Source organism: Lissotriton helveticus, chromosome 9, assembly GCF_964261635.1.
Source record: "Lissotriton helveticus chromosome 9, aLisHel1.1, whole genome shotgun sequence".
Taxonomy (NCBI): domain Eukaryota; kingdom Metazoa; phylum Chordata; class Amphibia; order Caudata; family Salamandridae; genus Lissotriton; species Lissotriton helveticus.
This window is the reverse complement of record NC_136070.1, coordinates 327,333,916-327,360,584: the sequence shown is the minus strand read 5'-3', so window position 1 is coordinate 327,360,584 and position 26,669 is coordinate 327,333,916. Positions and strand designations below refer to the sequence as shown.

General features: G+C 48.6%; 1 protein-coding gene across 2 annotated transcripts in view; it reads left to right on the top strand.

The window, feature by feature from the left end:
- PTPN21 (protein tyrosine phosphatase non-receptor type 21) overlaps positions 1 to 26,669 on the top strand; it is a 339,336-nt gene that overhangs the window by 121,727 nt on the left and 190,940 nt on the right. For both annotated transcript variants that reach the window (XM_078660017.1, XM_078660016.1), the window contains exons 5-6: positions 2,971 to 3,038; positions 3,450 to 3,520. In XM_078660017.1, the coding sequence (XP_078516143.1) occupies positions 2,971 to 3,038; positions 3,450 to 3,520 (139 nt within the window). The remainder of the gene's footprint in view (positions 1 to 2,970; positions 3,039 to 3,449; positions 3,521 to 26,669) is intronic.

Sequence of the window (26,669 nt, the reverse complement as noted above, 5' to 3'; positions counted from 1 at the left end):
CTTTGCTTAGGCAGGAGTGGGTTCTCAATGTCTTTTTTTTTGTGAGATAGTCACCCTTGCTCATGAAATTGGCTCTTTTCTGGTACACTCTGTTGTCTGTCTTCAGCTCAATACGCATTCAAAGATGCCGACCCAGGCTCTGGTGTAGGTTTGAGTACCCTTTCTACTTACAGTCTCCAAGATAATCCCACTTCTCTACTATGCTTCAGTACCAGTATGAGGAGTGTAGTCAGCCTCATCACCAGCAGAGCTCTCCATTCTTAGCAAAGGCTTGCAAAATTAAGTTACCTGCCCTGCTCCATGAACATCCAATAATTGCAAATCGCTAATTTGTCACAATACCATAATGCTGGCCTAGCAACAAGAGGAACAAATCCTCAGCAGAGACCTACAAGAGCACAGACTCCTAAGCCTTGTAGGAAAGTGCACCTTTTTGACATGATCACCCCAACTTTTTGCATGGTAGTATATGCAATTATAACCGGAAGAGCACTGGGTTCATTCTATCCAGGTCCCCAGTGCCAGATCTCTTTCCCTAACACTCTACAATTGTTCCAGCAATTGGCAATACCTTTTGCACCACTGTAAGTCCCTAGTAAATGGTACCCCAGGTACCTAGGGCGGGGGTATGGAAGAGGGTCCTTTAGGGCTGCAGCATGTATTGTGCCACCCTAAGAGACCCCTCACCTAACTCATGCAGACTGCCATTGCAGGCTGCATTTCTTGGTGCATACAAAAGTGAAAACACAACATGGCACACATCCCTGTATACCATGCTTACAGACACTGCATGCTGTATAGGTAAGTCACCGCTACAGCAGGCCTTACAGCCCTAAGGCAGGGATCACTATACTACATTGGTGGACTTATGGACAGCTAAGCCCCTGTGCTGGCCAGTTAATTTCTGCCAATATAAGAGACCAGGGAAGCCATTTTAACTGCATGTGCTGGACACTGGTGAAACACTAGTTCCTTAGCTGCATGATGGCTTTACTGAAACCTCAGATGTTTGGTATCAAACATCTTATTTTAATAACTGACTCCAGTGATGGATTTATTAATACATGCACCCAGAAGGCTCATTCGAGGTGCCCCCTGAAAACCTACTAATTAATAGTGTGCTGACTGACTGGTTCTGACCAGCCTGCCATCACAGGTGAGTTTCTGAACCCCACGGGTGGGGGCCCACACTCTCAGGAGTTCCGGAATAAAGTCTGCACTCACAGAGGGTGTTTTACGCTCCTTCCAGCAGGATGACCTGTAAATGAGCATTCCAAGGCAGGGAACTTCAAAGAGTTCACTGCCTTTGGTATGCGCATCTGGCGTCCCTCAGAGGTGATGCCACCCTGCCCTTTAGACACCTGGAGAGATGGGACAATTAGTAGGTTGAGAGACTTGTGCACCCTCAGGCTAGTTCCACCCCTAAATTGGACTATCTGATGTCGACATAACATTTCTAAGTCTGCCATATTTGTCCTGGCAGAATTAGGAACTCTGAGACAGGGTTATGCCCACACCATACAGGAAGTGACCATGTAGGGGGCTTAGTGATACCTGGGTTAACTACCCCATTGACTGCTACTCTACACTCTCCTTATGCCCCTAAATCTAGTGTTTAGGGGAGCCCCTAGCAGCAGGAAATGAGATCCTACTGACCTGAAAGAAGAAGACAGATGCTGACTATTCTCAAGAACATAATATCAGCAAATGACTTTGTGCCAACCCTGACAATGTCCTCAACAATTATGCCAAAGACAACTCATCTTGCAGCTGCTGTGCCTCCAACCTCCAGACATCACCCAAGACCCAGAAATTACTGTGGAGCAGTGGAGCTGCTTTCCTACATCCTGCAGGCACCCCAAGAGACCTGTGAGGTCTTTGGACTGCATCACCCTGACACCAGAAAGCACCACTACACCATCCTAGCTCGAGCTGAAGTGGGCCAACGGTACCAGCGTGGTCCCCAGACCCTCCAGAGAAGAAGCCCACCTTGGATTTGCCCAAAGTGGATTCGTGGCTTTGTGCATGCCCCCTCTACCGCAGGTGTCTCGGTGACAGAAACCAAACTCCTTAGAACACCTCTGCACCAGTCCGCTCCCCAGACTGTTGAAGAGAGGACCAAAGGTGTCCCCATGTCCCCAAGCATCATGTGACCTGAGCCCGCTAGTTCTTTAAGCCTGACTGGTCCCCCAGTCCCAGCTTGCTGCCTCTTTTCAACTGGACTGATCCCCGTTGACTTACATTACCCAATGCTGTAAAGCACCTCTGCACCCAGTTGCCCCAGTGCTGCCTGAGGTGACCTGTTGGTGCTGCTTCGAACAATGCCCCATAGTCACATGATGATTCGTCTCTTAAGTCACTGTGAAGTATGTGTATGCAGTATATGTTTTTCCTCCATTGGATAACATTGCTGCTTCTGGAAATTGCACGGTGTCGACTATAAACATCTCTATCTCAAAACGTACGTACATGATTTTGATGATCTTGATGCCAAAACTTTTATATATCTCACTAGAAATAAGTAAATTTTATGTGCAAATTGGGTGCACACCATTTCCATCATGTTTAAAAGAGAGAGCACAAACATGTTAACCCTGGTTAGCAGTGGTAACGTGCACAGAGTCTTGAAAGCTAACAAAAGCAAGTTCAGACAACAGGAGGGTGAAGGCACGACGTTTGGGGATGACCCTGGACAGAGTATCAAATTCAACACTTATGATATTGGGTGTAGTCAGAAAGTGCAGTGGGAAGGAATGGTTTGCAAGAAAGAATTGACAGCACCAATAACCCTTTTTTGGAACCTAGTTTATAATTCTCAGAATCTGACAGCGGCGATAGAAATCAATTGTTTGTCTTGCGCTTGATCCCAGTGATGAATGTTTATGTCTAAACTTGCATCATCTGTTTTTGAAACCAGAAGAAATGTAGTTAATAGAAGCCCTGTTAGTAATGCATTAATTTCTTCCACAGCTGAGTTTGGCGACTTTGATCAGTATGAATCGCAGGATTTCCTGCAACGGTTTGCCCTGTTTCCTGTGGTAAGAATTTTCATTCCTTTGGTTCACATTACTGCAACGAAAAGGAGAGGTGGTAAATATGAGCAGGATGGCCTCCCTGAGTGACTCTTTCCCTCCTCAAATGGTGTATCTAAGCCACAACCACTTGAGGAGTTCTGCAGATTTCTGAGTAGATTATCTGCCTTTCAGAAAATGCTGCTAAAACGGATATGGTTACCTAAATTCAACTGTATCTACTCTTTACAGAAACGTAGACCTCCTGGAATAGGTTTTGTGCATTTTATCTCAAAAACTACATGGCTGCCCTGTGGAGTGGCATGCTTTTTAAATGATCAAACTTCACAGATGTACTATACGTATTTGTCTACATAGAACAATGGTGTTAAAGAGCTCCAAATAGATTTCTCATATAAAATGATCTATCCTCTTTAGGGATGGATACAGGATGAAAATGTCCTGGAAGAAGCTACTCAAAAGGTGGCACTGCTCCATCAAAAGTTCAGGTAAGAATAATAACCCCAAAAAGCTAAAAGTCAGTCAGAAGGGTGGATGATGTATGTGCCTTTTCAAACTGATACTTACTTGATATTTAAAGTAATTATAAGCTGAAAGAGGCTTTCAACATAGATAGCCTGTTGCATGTTGGTGTAATAAATCAGAGTATTTTTCCTCCAGAAAGATATTATGTGTAGTTGTAAAGCGCACTATCACCCACGAGGGTATCCTGGCGCTGAGCAGGTGTGTCCGCCTAGCCCTGCCTAGGGTAGGTTGGTTAGTTGAAATGCCAGGTCTTAAGCTTCTTGTGGAATTCAAGAAGAGAAGAGGGAGGCTCTGATGTGGAATGGAAGTTGTTCCAGGCTTTACGAGCGATGTAAGAGAATACTACTCCTGACCTTGTTCTGTGTATGTGTGGGATGTGTGCAAGTAGGAGTCCTGCAGGTCAGAGGTGTCTGGATGGTGGGTGGTAGGAGATGCAACTGTATGTGTGGGAACTTGAGGATGAGACTGACTGGCGAGTTCTGTATGGTTTATAGTCTTCTACTGTGTTACTTTGTGATCCCTGAGTTGAGGGTGTTCCTATAGCCCAACTTGCTAGTAACTAGGTATGAGTGATACTTTTTCTAATGTTGCCTGGGTGCCATTTGAAGATCTTCCTCAGCATTTTCAGGGTGCAGTAGCTGGATGCAGTGATAACGTTGACCTATGCGTTCATATGTAGTTTGGCGTCAATTAATATTCCGAGGTTCCTGGTGTGGATTCTGGGTATGGGTGTGTGTCTGAGTTTGACTAGCCACCAGTTGGAGTCCCATGGTAAAGTGTTCAGGCCAAAGATCACTACTTCTATCTTGTTGGTGTTGATCTTGAGACAGTTGGCTTTCATCCAGTTAGCGACTTCGGTCATGCAGGTGGTGAACTTGTTTCTTTTGTTCTAGCAGATACTTCTATCTCACATTACATGAACACGGACTAGTTTGCATATTTTAACTAAGATAGGAATCAAGGTCTTTTCTCACTTGGATTGGCAAAGGATTACTTGAATAAAGCGTCATAGCCAAATGTAGTAGGCTTTTCCTTCCACATCAGCAATGGACAATAACACAGACCAGGTGTTTAATGCTGATATTCTTTGCTTCTGTGGGCAATCAAGGTATGGGACCATTTGGTTCCGTACAGCAATGTCCTAATTGAATACCCCCCTTTGGTCTTGCAGGAAATTTTGATGTGAGGCATTCCACAAACCCACCACCTTGGGAGCTTCTGTTTTGCTATCTTAAAGGTGCAGAATCTGTGGTTATAAGTATCTATCAGAACAAATTACTTTCTGTAAAGCTCTTTCTGGGGGGTGGGCTACTGTATCCAACTGCTGGTTCATCCCCTTGCCTCACAGTCCTGTGGAATTGTCTATTTTACATTGAAAGAGGTCCCAATTTAGATATCTGCCCACTATTATCTCTTATTGTTGCGCACTGCGTCCAAAGGAGGGGACAGTCAAAACAGCAACTGATGTTGAACTGCAGGGGTGGCACTTACATGTAGCTCCATCGAGGAGCAAAATCAACATGGAGCTGCACAATGCTACCCACCTGCATGCAGGGGCATTGCTTTTAAAATATCTGCCACGGGGGCATGGCCAAGATGGCGATCTGAGCGGTCGTAGGGCTTGTAGGCCCTCGTTCCTGGCCCCCTAATCCAGCCAAATTCCTGATCTAGCTTCCCAGTTGTGCTCCACTGACAGTGGTACAACAGGAGGGAGCAAAGTGGCACCCCTGGGAGCGATTGTAGACGACACTCACTCCCGAATGACAAAATACACGGCCCGGCAGATAGCTAAAGGAAATGGAGTCCAGGCCGGGAGCCGAGTAAAGCTGCGGAATGGGTGAGGGAGACAAGGCCCCTCACAGGCGGAAGCAGCGGTGGACATGGGTGGGGCCCTGACCAGCATTGAGTGAGTACCCGCAGCGGCGACTGCAGAGCAGAGGCGGCCGGGAGTGGTGCCGCCGGGGGCCAGCGATCCCCCTCTGAGCAGCAGGGTGGAATCGAGGGTGCGGATCGTGGGCCTTCCCAGGCGCGAGTCCGGCACCCTCGCGAAGAAGCGGTGCACAGCAATTTCCATGGGAGAGGCGCAAGAAAAGTAGAGACCGAGTCGGGGGGCGCCCAGCACAGCCGTCAAGGAGCCACCTCACGAGCCCATGCAGACCGGGAGTTGGCCGTGGGTGGTTAGCGCCAAAGCGGGAAGAGAAGAGGTGCCTGGCGGCGGTGGTGGCAGGATAGGCCCGCGGGCCCCCCTGCGGAACACTGCCACAACCCAGGAGGGAGCAAGGAGGGAGGAGGTGTAGCGGCGCACCGGGGAGCAAAAATAGCAGAAAGTCGCTCCAGGGCAACATCCAACAAGGCCGTCCCGGCAACAAAAGAAATGGCACCCTGGCCGGGATATGCGAAGTGCAGTGAAGCGGGCAAGAGTGACAGAGCCTTATATCAGCGGGGGCAGGAGCAGGTCTGGGTGTCGCCCTGTCCAACGCCGGGTGAGTGCCCGCAACGGCAACAGCAGAGCAAAGGCGGCTGAGCGGAGCCGCGAGAGGCCAGCGGCTCCCCTCCTGGGCATACGAAGGAATTTGAGGGCGTGTGAAGAACGGCATACGACAATCCCCACCTGGGAGACATAAGGGGAGTGTAGACCGGATTGAGTAGTGCCCACCATCACCACCAAAGGGATACCTAGCAGGCCCTTGAGGATTGAGCAACAGTCACTGGAAGTTAGCGCCAGGGCGGGAGTTCAAGAGGGGCACCCAGTGACAAAGGTGAGGCAGGCCGGCGGGGCCCCCTGATGAACATCTCCATCACCGTGCTGTGAGCAAGGCTAGTGCTACCTGGGTGCACGCACGTGTGGGAGGGCCACAGTGTTGGTAGTTTGCATGTCCCCCTGAGCCCAGAGGAACGAAGGGACACAGAGAACAGCAGCTGGAGGTGTCTGGGGACACCAGAGAGCAGTTGTGCGTGCAACAAGGATCGGAGGGAGGCAGAGCTTGAAAAGAACTGAATTGAATTAAGTCAAGACTCAGTCTGAATCAAATTATATCCAGCGGTGCTGCCCCTGTGACGCGCATGCTGGTCAAGAGCAGGGGCCGATTTCCCACTGGTCGGGGGCCCAAAGATGTCCACAGAGAGGAAGAAAGGGGACAGATCACTCAAAGAGATGCTTGCCAAAGGCTCCACGTCAGCGGAGAAAGGGGGTTGAACGTCTCCGGTCCCTCACTCACAAGCAGAACAAGGAGAAGGGGATGTGCCAATCACCTGCGCATTTCTTGAAACGCTCTTCAGCACGCTCTGGGAGGATTTTCAAAAGCTCAAACAGGAAGTGACGGGAGAGGTGAGAGAGATACACCACAATGTGAACGAGATCGGGGAGCGAGTAGCCGCTATAGAAGACCATGAACAAAATAAAAGTGAGTAAATAGAGCAACTACAGCAGGAACTTATACACCTAAAAGACCAACAGTTGGACCTGCAGGCCCATGCAGAGGACCTCGAAAATCGGTCAAGGCGTAACTACATCCACGTCAGGGGGGTCCTGCTGAAAGAGGAGGGGGACCAGGTCGCCCGATACCTCCAGGGCATGTTTAGGGTGATCTTGGGAGAGGCCTCTGACTTTGACATCCGCATTGACCGAGCGCACAGGTTGGGCTTGGCAAGATGGACGCCAGCCCCCTCGCCAGACATACTGGCCTTCCTGCCGGACTTCCCACTCAAGGAATGCATACTACGAGAAGCTAGGTTGAAGCAACCCCTCAAGTATCAAGGTCACTCCGTAACACTCTATCAGGACCTGGCCTCCATCACCTTACAGAAGAGGAAAGCGTTCAGGGCGGTGACAACATTCTTGAAGGAAAAGGGAGTGTCCTACTCCTGGGGTCACCCTTTCCGTTTGATCTTTAAGTGGTACGGCAAATTACACCAACTGCAATCTCTCCAAGAAACATGTGCGATCCTTAGACTAGAACATCAGAGTCTGGGTGAGTCACCCAGCCGCACACGACGATCTTTAGGGGACGGATGGCAGAAAGTAGGCCGCAGACGCTCACCTAATTTGGAATCATGGCCGGATTCCGCAACCATGACGCAAGAAAGAATGGCAGCCCTGGAAGCGGTGTCAAAAGATACCACATCACCAGACAGACATTGATCTGCACAATGGGATACAACAGCACCGAACTATAACTGGCTGGGAGTGGGGGGCTGGGGCTGGCCCAGGTCACTTGGGTCACACGTACACCCCGACTTTTTCCTCCCCACATGTCCGCATTCTTGGATGATGGGCATTGGACTATGGTAAAACTTTTGGACTGTTCAGTTGGGGTTCGGGAGGGAATGGGGAAGACCCGGGGGTTTGGGGTAGAGGGGGGACGCACAAGTGGAGAAGAGGGGGCGGGTGAGAAAGAAGCGGACCTGGAGCAGAACACAGGAGCAGGGGAGACAGTGCTCTGAAATGGTTGAGGGGGTGTTGTTGGGGTGAGGGAGGAGGGGGGAATGGGGACCGGTGTGCTGAGTGGGGTGGGACCAGGACGAGGGCCAGAGCTACTAATGGACAGAACCAAGGTCCAGGGGTATGGCTATACAAATGGAGGGAGTAGGCTTCGAATGATACCGCAGACACCAATCGTGAACACATCATGTCGCGATCCACTCTTCAGATGATCACCCTTAACGTGAAGGGGATAAATAATCCCGTTAAAAGGCGAGCTATTCGGTCCTACTTGGAGAACTCGGGCGGCGGTGTGCCTTCTGCAGGAAACCCATCTCCTTTCCAAAGATTGCCACAGAATGAGGTCCCGCGCCTTTCCCCAACAGTTTTATTCCTCTACAACGGACAAGAAGGCAGGGGTAGCTATATTGTTTGCCAGAAAGTTTCGGGGCAAAGTGGGAGATAAAGTGGCAGAAGTAAAGGGCCGGCTCCTGGCATACAAGATATGGGTGGGCGGGGCTGCCATGGTGGTGGGGTCCCTGTATGCTCCCAACTCAGGACAAGAAAACTTCCTTAAGGAGCCATGCCGGAGGTTCTTAGTTCCCAAGATAGGAGGATATTAGTGGGAGGCGACCTCAATCTTGTCATGGACTAGGAGAAAGACAGATCAGGTCAACGCTATGGCCAAAAGGGAGCCCTATCAAAAAATGGGAGGGACTGGCTGGGACACAGGTGGCTGGTAGCCATCTGGCAGGAGGACATCTGGCAGGAGGCTCATCCCCAGAGCACACAATTCTCATTCTTTTCCAATGCACACCACACATATGCCAGACTTGACCATTTTATAGCATCTACCGCACTAAACGAATTGGTAGAGGCGGTGGACATTACCTCAGTTGCGCTATCTGACCATGACGCAGTGACAGTGACACTCGACATGCCCCCGACTCATAGACTGAAGGGGATGTGGCGATTACGGGAGAACTTGCTTCAACGAAAAGGGGTACCCCTACAGCTCCACAAATGCATCACTGACTATCTTTCGACAAACAACATTCTGGACACCTTTGGCGGTAATATGTGGGACACTCAAGGCTGTAGTGTGGGGCGAACTGATAGCTATTTCCGCTGCGGAAGCTCAAGAACGGAAAGAAAAGAGAGAACTGCTCACGGCAAGCGTAGTGGAACTAGAAAGAGTGCACAGTCAAACAGGCACTCCTAGAGTATGGCACCAATTGAAAGCAGCCAGTGCGCAACTAGCAAGTTTGGATCTTGACAGAGTGGAATACGAGGCTCTGGAGATCAAACACTCATATCATATAGGGGGAGATAAAACAGTATGTTTCCTAGCGAGTAAACTTAGAGCCGGCACCCAGCGCTCCAAAATTTTGGCCCTTCACAGTACCATGGGAAAAAGGGTGGAACAAGATGATCAGATAGCTGAAACTTTCCAGGATTTCTATGCCTCTTTATATGGTAAAGATCCGAAACTGAATTCGGAGGGTGGGGCACACCTTTAACATGCTGCTACGATGGCTTTGAACGCAGCTGGGGCAGAAGCATTTGATGCACCAATTAGGATTGAAGAAGTAATAGGTGTGACTTCCCGTCTCAAACCTCTGAAATCACCAGGGCCGGATGGATTTTCAACTGGGTTTTATAAAACGTTCTGCCCACTCTTGGCCCCGATTTTAACTCGCCTTTTTAACTCCTTCCAGGACCCTGGATCTATTCCCCCAGATATGCTAGCTGCTGATATCGTTGTCCTCCCCAAACCTGGGAAGGATGCAACACAATGTGGCTCCTACCGGCCGATTTCCTTACTTAATCTGGACTTGAAGTTGTTCACAGGGGTTCTAGCGGCCAGACTAGGCCTCACGTATGCCTGTCATCATTGAACCAGACCAGTCTGGCTTTATACCAAATCGACAGAGCAGCGATAATACCAAACGCATCATGCATCTATTCGACAAAGCCCACCACACCAGATGAATGCCCTGGTTCGAGGCATGTGGGCTACTGAATTCACATCTTATGCATAGATCGCCGCCTAGTGTTGGGTCCGGATGATTGCACATTGTTGTCCTGGAAGAGTCTTCGAAGTATCACGAGATAGGTGGCTCCTCCCCTGGACTACAGTGCGCATGGGCATTCTCTCCATCCTCAGATTGTATTTTTCCGCCATTGGATTCGGATGTACTTTTCTTAACTCCAGTTCGGAAACTTTTTTTCAAGGCCAAAAGGCCTTCGGGGTCGTCGGTATTTTCCTTTAGTTCGGTGCCGAGTTCTTGTTCCAGTTTCTTTCGAAGCAGGCTGTCGAAGAGCGTCGCGTGGCCTTTACGACACCAAAGGCCCGATCGTCGATGGAACGGAGCCCGTTCAAACGATGCCCCCTTTGTAACTCAAAATATCCGCACATCGATGTACACCTGGTGTGCAACAAGTGCTTATCACCCGACCACAACGAGGACAACTGCCTAGCTTGTGCTCGGTTCCGGTCCAAGAAGACGCTTAGGCTCCGACGTGCAGCAAGACAGACAATGCCGAAGCCAGCGCCCGACCCGGTGAATATCTTCGATGAAGACGACGATGAGATCGTCGACGCTCAGGATCCAGAACAGACGTCGGATTCAGGTTCGGAGCACGGCTCCAACTACTATGAAGACGACGAGGAGCACGTCGTTGAAGATGAAAACATCGAAGAGGTAAGGGACGACGTGTCCCCCATCGGAGCCGTCGATGACTACTCGAGTGATGAACCAGGCCCAACAGTGGGTACTGGGCCTAAACAAGACACTCTTAAACTTTCCAAGGCTCCGGTCGAGGCATCGCCGAAAGGCCTTAGCCAAGATCATATTAAGCATTCTGTAGCCCCGCGTCTCGGCCCGGCTAAGAATATTTCACATGAGCCATCGGTCGCCCAACTGAAAGCGAAACCGAAAGGTATCGAAGACAAAACGAAACCGAAACTGCTAAAGTCAGCCATCGGATCGAAGAGTGCAAGCACATCGAAATCGGCGTCGAAAACAAGTGTCGACGACCCGAAAAGGTCAACCGCAAAGGCTGTCGATCCGAAGATTGGTGAGCTACAGGCACCAAGTACGTCGAACCAACAAGGTCGGCGTCGACGGACAGCGACACAAACAAAGGACTTGACTCTCAAAAGGCCCTCGAACCGAGGCACCGAGTCGGAAAACAAAAGCTCGTCAAAGCACTCGAGCCGAAAGCCAAAGGCGCCTCGAAGGAGCAAATCGAATCCATATAGAAGTGCGCACCTCCGACGCAAGCACCAAAGTCGACGCAAGGTAAAAAGCACGACGACAAAGCAAAGTCCGTCGGTGCCCTGTCGATGCCAGGCCCAAAGCCACCCATAAAATTTGGACTGCCCCCAACAGCACGACCTAAGGGAACGGATCCGACAACAGGGATCGAACATTCCAAAACTGTTACACTTGGGAAGAGGAGTCATCCTCAAGAAGCAAGCGTTCTCTATCAGGAGCCATCCTATGATGAACAGTCAAAGCTCCATATCGACGCTGACACTGGTAGACTTACTATATGTCAAAGAAAGATCAGGTCGGAAAATCCACTGGAATCCTATAAAATTCCACTTAAAAAGAAAAGGGACTTTTCCACATCCCCTGTCCTTTTTGAAAGTGTGCAGTACCATGACCAAGACACTTATGCGTACTCACCCACACGCTCTACTGAGGAGCTAGGGTACAACTATGACGAACAATATAGTTACCCTGCGGACAATGATCAAGATGACCAGGCTCAAACTTGAACAGACAATGCTGACCAAGGGGAGTCACAACCTATCCCTGATGCTCCTTCTTATCCTGTAAAAACTTCACCCACAGAAGATACAGCGGCGTTTAACGCACTAATAGAGCGGGCAGCACATAATCATGATGTGGACATGCATGCTGACCCAATTGAGGAGGATTTCTTGTTTGACACTTTCTCAACTTCAGAAAAATCAGGTAAAACATTGCCAATGTTAAAGGATGTCCTCAAACATGCAGGAGACATTTTTAAGGAGACCACCAGAGCAAGGGTTGTTAACCCCCGAATTGAAAGAAAATACAGACCGGCACCTGTGGACCCTACATACATTAAGGGACAGTTGCCTTTGGACTCTTTGGTTGTCTCCAATGCCCATAAACGGGCCAACTCCCAGACCACTGGTGATGCTCCTCCTCCAGACAGAGTCTAAAGTGTTAGAAGCTTCTGGGAAGAGGGTGGCTGCACAAGCAGCTAACATCTGGAGAATTTCCAACACACAGGCCCTATTAGCCAGATACGATAGGGCACATTATGACACATTGGAGCAACTGCTACAACATTTGCCTGATGCCTACAAAGAAGGAGCAGAAACACTAATACAGGAAGGGAAACTCATATCCAACGCATCCATTAAATGTGCGCTGGACGTAGCTGACACTGCAGCCAGAGCCTTCAACACTAGTGTCATGCTCAGAAGGCATGCTTGGTTGCGTATCTCAGGGTTCAAACCAGAGATTCAAACCACTTTATTAAATCAGCCTGTAAACCTTGATTTTTTATTTGGGCCTGATGTGGACTCCATCTTAGAAAAATAAAAAAAGACAGCCAAATCTATGGGGGCCTTGCAGTCTCAACAATTCAGAGGTGGTTCCTTTTGTCGCTCCAATAACAGAGGAGCTTCAAGAGGACAGGCGTCCCAGCAGACTCAATACAACAAAGGGAACACGCAAACCACCTATACTTAAACTAACAGAGGTGGATACCCTGGCAACAGCAGTAAAGGCAGAGGACGAGGGAATAAGAACACCAGATCCTCCGCCAATACTAAGCAGTGACGCCTTGTCGCTGCCCCTGGACCATATAACACCGGTCGGGGGCAGATTACAACAGTTCCTGCCAGTCTGGGAAAGCATTACAACAGACAGGTGGGTGAGACAACTCATTCAGTATGGTTATTGTCTAGAGCTAACATCCACTCCACCCAACATACCCCCAAAACACCGTCCTATGTCCGCAGAGCACATAAACTTATTGCAGCAAGAAGTTATCAGCATGCTGCAAAAAGGGGCCATAGAACTCGTCCCTATACAGGAACAAGGTACAGGGGTGTACTCTCTGTACTTCTTAATCCCCAAGAAGGATGGGTCTCTCAGGCCAATACTAGACCTCAGGCCCCTAAACCAATACATCTTGTCAGAACATTTTCACATGCTCACTTTACAGCAGGTTCTTCCATTACTCAGTCAGGGAGACTTCCTCGCTACCCTAGACTTAAAAGATGCGTATTTCCACATACCAATACATCCAGTACACAGGAAGTATCTCAGGTTTACCATCCAAAACAAGCACTACCAGTTCAAGGTACTGCCTTTCGGGGTGACTACAGCCCCCAGGGTGTTTACCAAGTGCCTAGCGACAATGGCTGCACACCTACGGAGAAACCATGTTCACGTCTACCCCTATCTAGACGACTGGCTCATCCAAGCAAGGTCAGCCCAGCAATGTGCCAGTCACGTGTCCCGCACTATTCACCTCCTACACAGCCTCGGATTCTCATTAAACTACCCAAAGTCTTATCTTCAGCCCGCCCACGTCCAGCAGTACCTGGGAGCCACAATAGACACTCTGGCGGCAAAGGCGCAGCCAAACTCAACCAGAATCAACAGCATTCAGTTACTCATTCAGAAATTCAGACCACAACACTCCCTCACGGCAAGGGTGTTTATGCAGTTGATAGGCATGATGGCCTCCTGCATATTCATAGTCCCTCACGCGAGACTACACATGCGTCCGCTTCAGGAGTGCTTAGCACGGCAGTGGAACCAGGCTCAAGGACAATTGAAGGACCTAGTGTTAGTGACAGGTCGCGCATACAACTCTCTGCATTGGTGGAAACCACAAAACCTTTGCAGGGGACGACCGTTCCAAGAGCCTGTACCACAAATAGTGATGACGGCGGACGCATCTCTTCTGGGATGGGGAGCGCATGTCCTCCATTACACAGTGCAGGGACTATGGTCGAGACAGCAGAATCTAATGCACATCAACCTACTGGAACTGATGGCAATCTGTCTGGCGCTCAAAGCTTTCAAGGTACATTTGTGCAACAAAGTCGTGTTAATCCAGACGGACAACATGACTGCCATGTACTACATACAGAAGCAGGGAGGGACACACTCTCCACAGTTGTCCCATCTAGCGCAAAGCATGTGGAAGTGGGCCATTCAGAGGAACATCTTCCTCATGGCGGAACACCTCCCAGGCAAGGACAACCAGATGGCGGACCTGCTCAGCAGACACAGCCACCAGATGCACGAGTGGGAGATACATCCCTCAGTGCTGCAGCCGTACTTCCAGCGGTGGGGTCACCCAAAAATAGACCTGTTCACCACAAAGGAAAATGCAAAATGCCAAAGCTTCGCCGCCAGGTTTCCACATCCGCAATCTCAGGGCAATGCGATATGGATGAACTGGTCAGGCAGGTTTGCGTACGCTTTTCCCCCAGCCCCGCTCATACTACTAGCAAACTGCGACAACACTCAATGACACTAATCCTAGTTGCTCCAACATGGGCGAGGCAACCATGGTACACCACGTTCCTAGAACTTTCCGTGTTTCCACATCAAAGGCTGCAATTAACACCCAGCCTTTTAACACAGAGCCATGGAGACATTCAGCACCCAGATCCGCAACAGTTGAAGCTTGCAATCTGGCTCCTGAGGTCATAGAGTTTGGTTACCTCAACTTGCCTTCCGACTGTATGAATAGTATCAAAGAGGCAAGGAGGCCTACCACCAGGGCATGCTATGCGGCGAAATGGAAGCGATTTGTCATCTATTGTAAAAATAATGACATAAATCTGCTAGATGCATCTACTCAGAACAGCATATTTTACCTACTACATTTACACAGATGCAATCTGGCTTACAGCTCCATTCGTATACATTTAGCTGCGGTGGCAGCTTATCTTCAAAACAGGCAGCACCTTTCACTCTTCAGAGTACCTGCTATTAAAGCTTTCCTGGAGGGACTCAAGCGTATCATTCCTCCAAGGCACCCTCCTTCACCTGTCTGGAATCTCAATGTGGTTCTTACCAGACTAATCGGACCACCCTTTGAACCTCTACACTCCTGTGAGATACAATTCCTAACGTGGAAAGTAGCTTTCCTAGTTGCGATTACATCACTCAGAAGAGTTAGTGAGCTGCAAGCCCTAACTATTCAGGAGCCATTCATACAAATTCACGCTAATAGGGTAGTGCTGCAGACAAACCCTAAATTTATGCCAAAGGTGGTGTCCCAGTTTCACATCAACCAAGCTATTGAACTGCCAGTATTCTTCCCTAACCCAGATTCAGTGGCAGAACGAGCTCTACATACCCTTGACGTCAAAAGAGCTCTCCTGTACTATATAGATTGGACAAAACTTTTCAGAAAGACTAAACAACTGTTTGTTGCCTTTTCACCACAGCACAAAGGCAACCCCATTTCCAAATCAGGTATAGCCAGATGGATTGTTAAGTGCATACAAATCTGTTATCAAAAAGCTAAACGCACATTAACAGTTCCCCCAAAAGCGTATTCCACACGCAAGTTAGGGGCATCCATGGCTTTCCTAGGAAACATTCCTCTAGAGGACATATGTAAGGCAGCCACATGGACTACCATACACACTTTTACCAAACACTACTGCGTAGATGTACACTCCAAACAGCAAGCGGATGTAGGACAGGCTGTACTCTAAACTCTTTTTCAAACTACTGCAGCTGGCACGGGCAACCGCCGCTAAGAGGAGACTGCTATACATTCTATGCATAAGATGTGAATTCAGCAGCCCACATGCCTCGAACGGAATATGCTACTTACCAGTATGCATCTGTTCTTGGCATGTAGGGCTGCTGATATTCCCATCGCCCTCCCTCCTCCCCGGTGCCTGTAGCAGCTGTAGCATTCAGAATTACTCTCTAGCACAGACATCACATACTGTATCATACTCCATCCCTGCCACAATAGCGAAAAACAATCTGAGGATGCCCATGCGCACTGTAGTCCAGAGGAGGAGCCACCTATCTCGTGATACTTCGAAGACTCTTCCAGGACAACAATGTGCAATCATCCGGACCCAACACCAGGCGGCGATCAATGCATAAGATGTGAATATCAGCAGCCCTATATGCCTAGAACAGATGCATACTGGTAAGTAGCATATTCCTTACTGTTGACCGATGCAGAAAAGGCATTTGACAGAGTCGATTGGAGCTCCTTGGACAAAACCCTGGCCCATTTCGGCATCAGGGATCAGTTCAGGGCCTGATTGGCGAGTTGCCACGACAAGCCCAGAGCTACGATACAGGTCAACGGGACAATCTCACAGCCCTTCGACATCCAACGGGGTACGAGGCACCGATGCCTGATGTCGCCTCTTCTTTTTGCGCTCCACGTGGAGCCCCTAGCACAAAGGATAAGAGACAACCCTAATATCCTCTGCATTCCCTTCGGAGGAGAAAGGCACACAATCAGTCTGTATGCGGACGATATTTTGGCTTCCTTGGAGACACCCGAGCATTCGGTGCCAGCCTTCCTTCGGGAATTGACCTCCTTTGGTATTTTTCCGGTTTATAAATAAATATGGGGAAATCAATGATCCTGCCTCCAGGCCTAAATGAGAACCTACACACGGGAAGGCACAGGGAGTACAGAGAAATCCAACCCCTAGCCACGATCCCATACTTGGGGGTAGTCCTGGCCCCTTTCATTGAGCAAACAGTTGCAAAAAACTACACTAAACTCCTCTCACAAATCCAGGGGGATCTCAGTCAGTGGCAGAAGCACCCCCTGTCGCTCCTTGGCCGCATATCTGCTGTTAAAATGTTCATAGTGCCTAAAGTGTTATACATTTTTCAGACCATCTCGACATGGCTCCATTCACAAGCTGCAAGGAGCGGTGCAACACGTCATCTGGGCGGGAGTGCAGCCTCGACTGCACAAAGATTTATTGTACCGACCCCCTGACGAAGGGAGGCTCGGTGTTCCAAACTTCTTGGAATATTTTTGGGCGACGCAACTTAGACATCTGGTAGAATGGAGCAGGCCCTAGTCTGAAAAGAAATGGCTGTTTCAAGATAGGGCATTGGCGAAGTTATCCCTCTGGAAGGTGCCCTTTTTGAAGCATTCAGATAGACCACCGAACCTCAAGGGCTTCCCACTCACACGCACAGTAATGCGAGTGTGGGACACAGTAGTGGTTAAACGTGGTTTCACATCGTTCCACTCACCATTAATACCCCTGTTTGATAAACCAGAATTACCAACAGGGCTAGAAGAGCGAGCGTTCTCGCAATAGAGGTCTTCGGACTGCAAGTTGGCGGGGCACCTCTTCGCTCTAGAGGGGTTCCTCAAGTTCTCAGACGTGCCACAAGCCAATGAGATCAAAGAACGGAAACTTTTCCAATACTTCCAAATCCGTCATTGGCTCCTGCACCACGACATGCGCCTGCTGGTCGGTAGAAAACTAATGACGGACCAGAAATGGCTTATAACCAAATACTCGGACAAAAAGATAATCTCTGAACTTTACAATATGCTTCGTCCACCGGCTTCCTCTGTGCCCACTGCCGGGCAGAAGCAATGGGCGCAGGATGTGGGCAGAGATTTCTCAGAGAAGGAATGGTGTGATATCTACTTCAGGGCAAACCATACGGCCCGTAACATAGCAAGCCGAGAAGCGTCGGTCAAGGTGGCAACTTACAGGTACTTGACACCCGTCAGACTGAATAGAGGTAATTCTGACCGTAGCCCGACTTGCTGGCGGGGCTATGATGAGGAGGGTACGCTGCCTCACCTACTCTGGGACTGTAAGGAATTGACGGGATATTGGACTGCTGTCCTAGACGACACCGACAAACAATTTGAGACGGAAATACCTTCCTTCCCTGCTTACACATTGCTGGGGCTCCCCAACACTCTTACATACCCACTGAAGTCAGTCAAGGGGAAACAAAAGGGCCAGGCGATGGGAGCAGCTGTCCAACACATTCTCTCTCTATGAGGCACACAGACCCGACCGATACACACGGGATGGTTGCACAAGTTATGGTACATCATCGGTATGGAGAGAATCCAAGCCAACCTCAAGCACTCAGCAGATTCATTTAATACAATCTGGCGCTCTTTACTATCCCTGTTAGCTTTAGAGTTCAACGAAGTAACATGTCCGAAATACCTCCGCCTCCTTCGACTCACCGACGATCAGCCAGCGGTAGTGGCCTCCTAATATGTGACATGAAATGGACCTTTCACGCAGTAACCTAACAAGGCATGGATACAGCACACCGGTTCGGTGGTGGTGGGGGGGCTGGGAAGTGGGTAAGGGGTTGTTGGGAGTTTTTATTCTACTAGGCCTTACATACTGCTTATTAGGGTCGGGCCCCTACCCTACTCTGGCAGCCAAATGCACTAAGAATCACACCAGGGTCCTCAAAGATACGAGGTGGCTGGGCTGGATGGGGGGGGAGACCAAGTTGATGAAACACAGGATTGTCCATTGTAAGTAATGTGCATTTTCATTTGCCTGGAAATCAATAAAACAAAGTTAAACCCAAAATATCTGCCACCTGGGGGATATTCTAAAGGAGAGAAATCTGCAGTTGGAGTATCCACCAGAAAAAGCATTACTGAAGGTAAGTAACTCTTTGTTACACTCACTTGCATGTTAGATTGGCTGTTAATTATCTGCCCCCTTAATTATGGGCCCAAGCCGCAGCTTAGAATTCATAATGAATGGGAAAGTAATTACAGCTATTTTTGATTTGCATGTGTGGGTAATAAGACTGTTGGCAATCCGTTTTGTGTCATCAGTACCTTGCTGGAGGAAAGCTGTGAAGCAGACATGATAACTGAGCTTTACCAGATGCAGCAGTGGAGCAATTGCACGATGATAATGGATAGCTGCTTCAAACAGGCGTAGGATATGATTTACAGCTGCTCATCTTCGAATTGTCAGTGCCATGATGGATCCATGATTTCAGTTCATACCCATTAGATGCAACATAGTGACAGAACATTATGGTGGTGATGAATTCATAATTTTCATAAAAGCCCCATGTTAGAAATGGGGTTCTCTAGTTGGCAAGCGTTTGCACCTTTGTCCAAGTAGGAACCTTTCTTCCTATTCAAGATAAGGGGGATGCACTTCTAAAATAACCACTGCTCCCCCACTTGGTAGCTTGGCACGGGCAGAAAGGCTTATCTCATAGGTAATGTGTAAAGCATTTGTGCACACACAAAATAATACAGTGAAAACACTATAAATGGACGCCACACCAGTTTACAAAAATAAGTAATCTTTATCTATACCAAACAAGACCAAAATGACAAAAAAATCCAACACACAATAATCAAAATGTGATTCTTAGAAGGTAAAAACAGTTCGGTCCATAGCAATCGATAGATGCTACACTTTCAACACAAAGTAACTTGGATGTGTCACAATCATAAACAAAAACAGCTGCAGTAAAGGTAATGTCTGTTCCTTACATCTAAGGAAGATGATGCGTTAGTTCTTTGGGTAAGGTGATGCGTCTGTTCCTTACTGCCACACTGGAAGTGATGCGTCGGTTCCTTATTGAAGGGGAGGTGGTGTGTCGGTTTCTGACTGTGCAGGGAGGCGATGCGTCTGTTTCTAACTGCAGCCACGGCGTTATTGTTGACTTGGCACCCCAGTGAGATGCGTGGGTATCAGGGATGCGTCTGTTCTCGATGAGGCGGCTGCAATGTCGCATCGTTCGTCCAGCCACAGGCAGCCGCTGCATTGGTTTCTTCAGCGGCGATGCTTCGGAAACGGGTGCGGATGCGTAGTGTTTATCTTATTTGCGTCTCTTTTCCAGCTCCTAGGAGCAGGAACAACCTCCAGAGGCAGGTCAGAAATCCCAGCAAGGAGTTCAGGGGAGCTGGTAGTGACGTCTTTGTGTCCCTGAGACTTCAGAACATGAGGCAAGCTCTACTTCAAGTCCTTGGAGATATTCTTCAAACAGGATAAACAGCACACAGCAAAGTCTTTTTCCTCTCCTTGGCAGAAACAGCCACTGCAGGGCAACCCCAGACAGCACACTGAAAGGGACCGTACTTCTCCTACAGCTTTCCCAGCTCTTTTCCTTGACAGAGGTTCCTCTTGAGTCCAGAAGTAATCTAAAGTGCTGGGGCCTGAACCCCAATATTTATAGCCCATTTCTCTTTGTTCTCTGATGAGAGAGAGAGAGGCTCTCTGCTCAGTCAAAACCTGTCCTCCCTGGCCCAGCTTCCCGGCAGGAGGTAGAGACAGCATTGTGTAAGGCAGACCAGACCAGGTCCATTCAGGTGTAAGGAAATCTCCTCCCCCTACTCTAAATGTATCCCAGGTCTATTCAGACCAGCCCTGACTCATTCAGGAAAGGCAGGATGCACATCAACCTTCCAGTGGCTGTCTGAAAGAAGGCACATCCCCAGCCCCTGTCACTCCAAAACCAGACAGGCAATCCACAAACCAGCAGAGAGACACAGGGTGGCTAAGTAAGAAAATACCCACTTCTATAAGTAGTATTTTCAAACCCACAATTTAAAAATCATCCTTACTAAAAGATGCATTTTTATATTCGGAGTTCAGGCACACTAAACTTCATATTTTTCTCCTGTCCCAATGGGAAGTTATACTTCTAAGATGTTATAAATAAACTCCCATTCTTGCCTATGGGACAGATAGACTTTCAATAGTGAAAAACTAAATAATCTCTATTTCACTATCCGGACATGTCGCACCCACCAGGACAAGTCCACACTTTCTCATGCACTGCTCCCTGCCCCCAGGGGTCCCATGGCTTACCTTAGAGGTGACTCACGTAATAAAGGGTAAGGTTAGCGCCTGGCAAGTGGGTGCACTTGCCAGGTCGACATGGCAATAAAAACTGTGTGCAGACACTGTGCTGGCAATTCTGAGAACGTTTTGCATGGCTGTTTGTGTGGGTTTGGATGGCACAATCAGTGCTGGAGGCCCAGTAGCAGCATTTGATTTACAGGGCTTGGGCACACACAGTGCACTGTACTAGAGACTTGGTAGTAAATCAAACAAGCCAATAATGGAAGCACCAATCCATAATAACAATTTACACAGAGAGATTATGCTTTTAGCTCTGATTAGCAGTGGTAAAGTGCCCAGAGTAATGAAACCAACAAAAACAGGAGGCCCAAAAGCAAAAAGTCTGGGGATAACCCCACTGGACAAGCCAGGTCCTACGCCCCTTTTCAACCACAAGTATTCAGTAATGACCACTAGATCTTTGAACAGTCCATACATATGATCTCTATTAAGTGTCCCTGTAAAGGTGGGTGACCTCTTTCAGCACTCTTTCAAAGCTGTGCACGAGATCTTAAATATGGTTGTTTCTAGATCTCAAAATGTAGTTCTTTGAAGAGCCATTTTTTATGTAGAGACAGTAAAAATGTTTCTACCAGTGATTAGCAAAGGTGAAAGGTTTTGTGTGTGTGTGTGTGTGTGTATGTGTACAATACATATTCACTGGACAAAAAAAATAAAAGGTTACAGGGACTTATAGTTAGGCTCAGATTTAATTTCAAAACCATGGAATTCAGCAGTTATGCAACCTGAGCCAACTATAACTTTTGCCCCCTGCAATGCACTGCTTATGACCTCACATATTACACCCCTCATGAAATGGTCCGTGACACCATTGATGACATCACTGATGACTTCTCAAATGATATCATTAATGACATCATCCAGTGAGAGTGTTTCGTAAACCGTTCTGAAACGTAAAGATATATACTAAACTACTGCATTAGTTAAATTACTGTTCTTTCTGTACTACTGAGTGATACTATTTATAACATATGTCATCTGAGTGGCTGTGTGACTGTCTGTATCAGTGTTTTGAGTGGATGTCTGAGTGGCTATATGGGTCTGTGAGTGGGTGTGTCAGTGGTTTTATGGGGGTCTAAGTGGGTGGGTGTGTGTGAGTGATTGGCTGTGTAGTTCTGTGAGTTTATGTGAGAGTTGCTGATTGGGCTTGTGTGGGTGTCTGAGTGTCTGTGTGGTTCTGTCAGTAGCTGTGCGATTGACTGAGCCATAACAAAACTTCACCTGCCCCGTTATCCAACAAGAGTCCACAGTTTTGCAAAAAAGTCCACCCAGCTGGTGTACTTTCTACTGGTTAATTGGTAAGTTCTGCCTTGTTGGCAAATAATTAGTCATTGTTCTGCACTACAGCTGCATAATGGACCATAAGGAAATGTCTCCAGTGACCTTGTCTGCATGTAATTTCGGAAATGATTGTTCCTCGAGCATAAATCTGTGATAACCTGAATCCTCATCCTCAGAGAAGAGGATAAGAGTAAAAAGAGGGGTACATCCTCCTAACTATATGAAGTAAGTGCTTCTATGTTTAATGGTGATGTCCTCCTATTCTTCTGCATCAAGAACTCAGTTTTTTTGGTGAGCTGACCATCAGCGTGTGAAAAGGTGGGAAGATCTTTGCATACTATTAAGAAAAATGGGTTGGGGCCAAACGGGCAGAGCTTGCAGATGATTTTAGGCATTTGCATACTCAGGGTAATTAAAAGGTAAAACCATGGACTCTGTTTTCACCAGGAGACAACACGAAAGAAACCACTCACTTTGCCTTCTCCCAAGCCCAAGAAGTTAGGATCATTTTTGGTTTTTGAAGGGGAGGAGGCCCGTGCGGCCCCCATCCACAGGCCAATATTTGGCCCGATAGATCCCATCCCCTGGGGCCTGGCCAAGTGTGCAGCTCTGGGGGGAAGCGGGCAGAGCCTCATGACTCCCACATGCAGGAAGCACACAAAATGCTGCTTCATGCATTTGGGAGCTATCCTTTCATCTGTTTTCCTGCCCCCTTGACAGAGGACAGGAAAAATGAATAACAGTCCGCTCCCAGCTGGCGGGATCAGTCTTCCAGAACCCGCCTGCTGGGAGCGGACTTACTGTTTGCTCTTGCTTTGCGGGAGCTGCTAAAGTTCCTACCAAGCGAGAGCAAACAGCTGGCACCGCAGGACACAGAAAGCCAGCCTTCTGGGGTCCCCAGGGCCATTAATGGCTCCAGGAGTAGGGGGCCGTACCCCCATCCCCCTCTATATTTGTTATTACAGGGCCTACCCCAGGGAGGTGACGAGCCCCAGAACATATATGTGCCATGGAGAGGGGGGGCCCTGTAGTCCCCTCCCCAAAATATGTATTAAAATATGACCCCGGGACCCTGCCCACCCAGGGGCCGAAATACAAAAAGCACGGTAGACTGCCTTTTTTTGTGCAAATCCGTTTTGATTTTCACTGCAAAAACCTTAGTAAAATTGCCTTTTGGGCCAGGTGGGTCCTTGGGGGATCTGAGCACCAAGTCTAGGGGGTCAGGGTTATCCTACCCTGCCCCCTTCTCTTTTTTTTCTTTTTAAAGTTTTTGTTTGGGATTCAGCTGAATCTGAGTCCCAAAATGGCTATCAACACTTCTTGGTTGAAGTGTTCTAACAAAAAAGGGGAACTTCGGGAGGACAATTTTTATTGGGGTCCAGTGTGCACGTCCAAGACACTAGTAACAAAAAGGAAGCACAAAGTTCCCCAGTAGGACTAAAGAGAGGGAGTGTGTGTGTGTGTGTGTAAAGCGTAGACAGAGAAGACCAAGAGGGAAAGAGGAAAGGGAAATTTCCCTCTTGGGAACTAGAACCCTCACACACCCAGCAAGCTAGGTGTCATGCTTCATCATATGGGTCCTGCTCCTCGTCAGACTGGCGCTGCAATGTCTGACGGGCACCCGCGAAGGGGCTCTTTAGCGGAGATCTTTTGTTCCAGCCATATGGTGCATGCGTGTGAGAGGGCAGAAGAATGTGTAGTCGTGGGAAAGTGGTAGTGAATAAAAAAGGTAAGTTAGTCCACAAGGATTTCTTTTTTTTTGGTAAAACCTTTATTATCACGTCACGTTAATACAAGCATGGGCCTACAACCAATCCGGCCGGCCGCTAAACACTTCGTAAGGGTAGCAAAGCAATATAAAAAGAAACGGCGGTCCAAAGGCCGGAGCAGGTAAATATCCAGGATACGACTCGTATTTAAGCGTACAGTGTAATAAGCAGGAGTTAAGAAGGTTAATTTTATAATGAAGAAAAATAAAACAAAAAAAATATCAGAAGAAGTGCCAGACGGTCACACATGTTCCCACAACAGCAACAGGAAACAGAAATCTGCAATAAGGGCGAATACACTTGAGGACACGGGGGCAAGGCATACGAGTCAGGATAAATGTAAGCAACACATACACGTCATGTCGAATCAGCACCCCAGCCCGTAAGAACAAAACAGATTGTAGGAAACATGAAGACGACGACACCCAGAAAAAGAGAAAGCAAAGGGCCATAGAGACAAAGGAAGGACAAATAAACAACCCTCTACTCCTACCCCCCACCCTGCACCCCTGCACCCCTGCAGAAGGCTACGGCCTACCCCCCTCCAGCAGCGTGCCTATCGCCCTAAAGAAAAACCCAAAATATAGAAGAAAAAAGGAAGAAAAAGGAAAGGAAAAAATATGAAGAAGGGCCATCAGTCAGACCACCCGGCCCCACCCTCACCCATCGCGCACAATATACATCAGAAGCATAGTCAGAAGAGCCACAGTAAGCAAGAATCAGAAAGTCAAACAGTAACATCCCCGTGGAGTGTCTCTCCAAAACACCGTCAGCCGACAATATAGTCCATCACATCCTAAACGTTATCATCCCAGGCCTGCTCTGTCAATAGTACCCACATACGGCCAGGCATCAAGCAGCTGACAGTACAATGTGGTGGGCCCAACCGAACCGGGCGGTACGGGAAGCGCCAATACTCCATGGGACCGCAGCCCCCCAATCCCAGTCAAGTACTCATGGCGGAACTCCGTATGTGGCAATACAGATACCGGAAACATCCCCCAGGCAGAACACAGTCTCACCAGCCAGGAGGAGTAAGACACACAATCCGACACTTGTTGAAACGCCGCCGGGGCAACCCAAACTATAGATCGATGTTGTTTTTTCCGCCGCCGTATAGAGAAGGGCCCCAACGAGTCACTCCCAAACACAACAAAGCAATCCAGAGCGATGTCACGGGCCGGGGCTATCGGTGTCTCCACAAACGTAGGCGCTCTCTCTCGTGTCGCCAGACCCCAGGACTCTCTCGCATATCGGCCTCTCTGCCCGGGTGAGGTGTGCGTACGAGGGCGCTCTCCGCCATCTTAGCTGCTCCGGCCTCGTCCTTCTCCACCTCACCGCGGGAACGGGTCTCACATCAGGGAGGAACAGGATGCACAGCGGGAATCTCACAAGCCACGGCAGGTTTCTCAGCGGAGAGTCACCAAAAGGCTAAAAACTCCGCCGCACCCTGGGGGCAGCACACTGACTCCGGGTAAAGTCGGTAATGGGCCCGGAATGGGGGGCTAAAAGTCATGGACCGCCCTCGACCAGCCACATCACACTCCCCACATGGTTCTCCGCCAGTTGGGCTGGGCCGGCACTGTCGCCGTCGGCAATCAGGACTTTAGTTCCCGCCGGACGAGTCCTCACCATCACCAGAGGCCGCTGTTGTTGCAGTCGCGGCCGGCCACTCTCCACACTCGAAACCCCGGTCCCAGCTCCGTGAAGGCCTCAAAACAGTCGGGGACACTCCCACGGGTCTGCAGCAAGCAGAAGCCTCAGGAGCAAGTGGTAAGTAAAAGAGATTATTCGCCTACATGTAGATGCCGTTGCAGCTCAGGATAAGTGCCAGGATGTATGTGCGGGGTGAGGAGGCTCACGGAGCCGAGCGGTTACGCAGCCATCTCGATCGCCATCTTGGCTCCTCCCCCACAAGGATTTTTAATGGCGTGGCTAGCTCCCTTGATTAAAATAGTGGGAGGGGAGATAGAAGCTAGCAATGTTGGTGGCGAAAATATCTACAACCCTCTGTTTAGGTCGACATGTTTCATGCTAATCTAGCAATTCCTCAGGACCTTGGTGTCAGGTACTACACAGTGAATTAAAAACTTATTTATTTATTTATTTATGGGATTTTTAATGCGCAGCTAATACCCTAGGGTGTCTAGGCGCAGTAAGATACTTTAGGATACAGTGATCAGCACACAAACTTATTGATTGAAGAGCCAAGTCTTCAAGGCCTTACGGAAACAAATAAGAGTTGGGGCGGTTTTGATATGTGAGGGGAGTGAATTCCACAATCTGGGAGTTGCTACCAGGAATCGTCTGTCACCCCAGGTGGTAGTTCTTGTTCGGGGAACAGATAGTAGACAACTAGCTGCTGATCTTAAGTTCCTTATAGGGGTGTACACCTGAAATGCCTCATTTAGATACTTCGGGCCAGTATGATGAATGGCCTTATAGGCAATGCATAAGGCTTTAAATTTGATCCTGCTCTCCACTCTTAGCCAATGAAGATGGCGTATAGCTGCCGAGATGGACTGGCGCCTAGGAATGTTGAGAAGGATTCTAGCTGCCATATTTTGAACAGATTGGAGCTTGTTCAGAATGTATTTATGAGTGTTGAAAAAGAGGGCATTTCCGTAATCAAGCTTGGAAAACACCAAGGTGGTGATTAGTGTTTTTCCAGCTGATGCTGGTAGGTACGGTAGCAGTTTCTTTATCTTTTTCAACATAAAGAA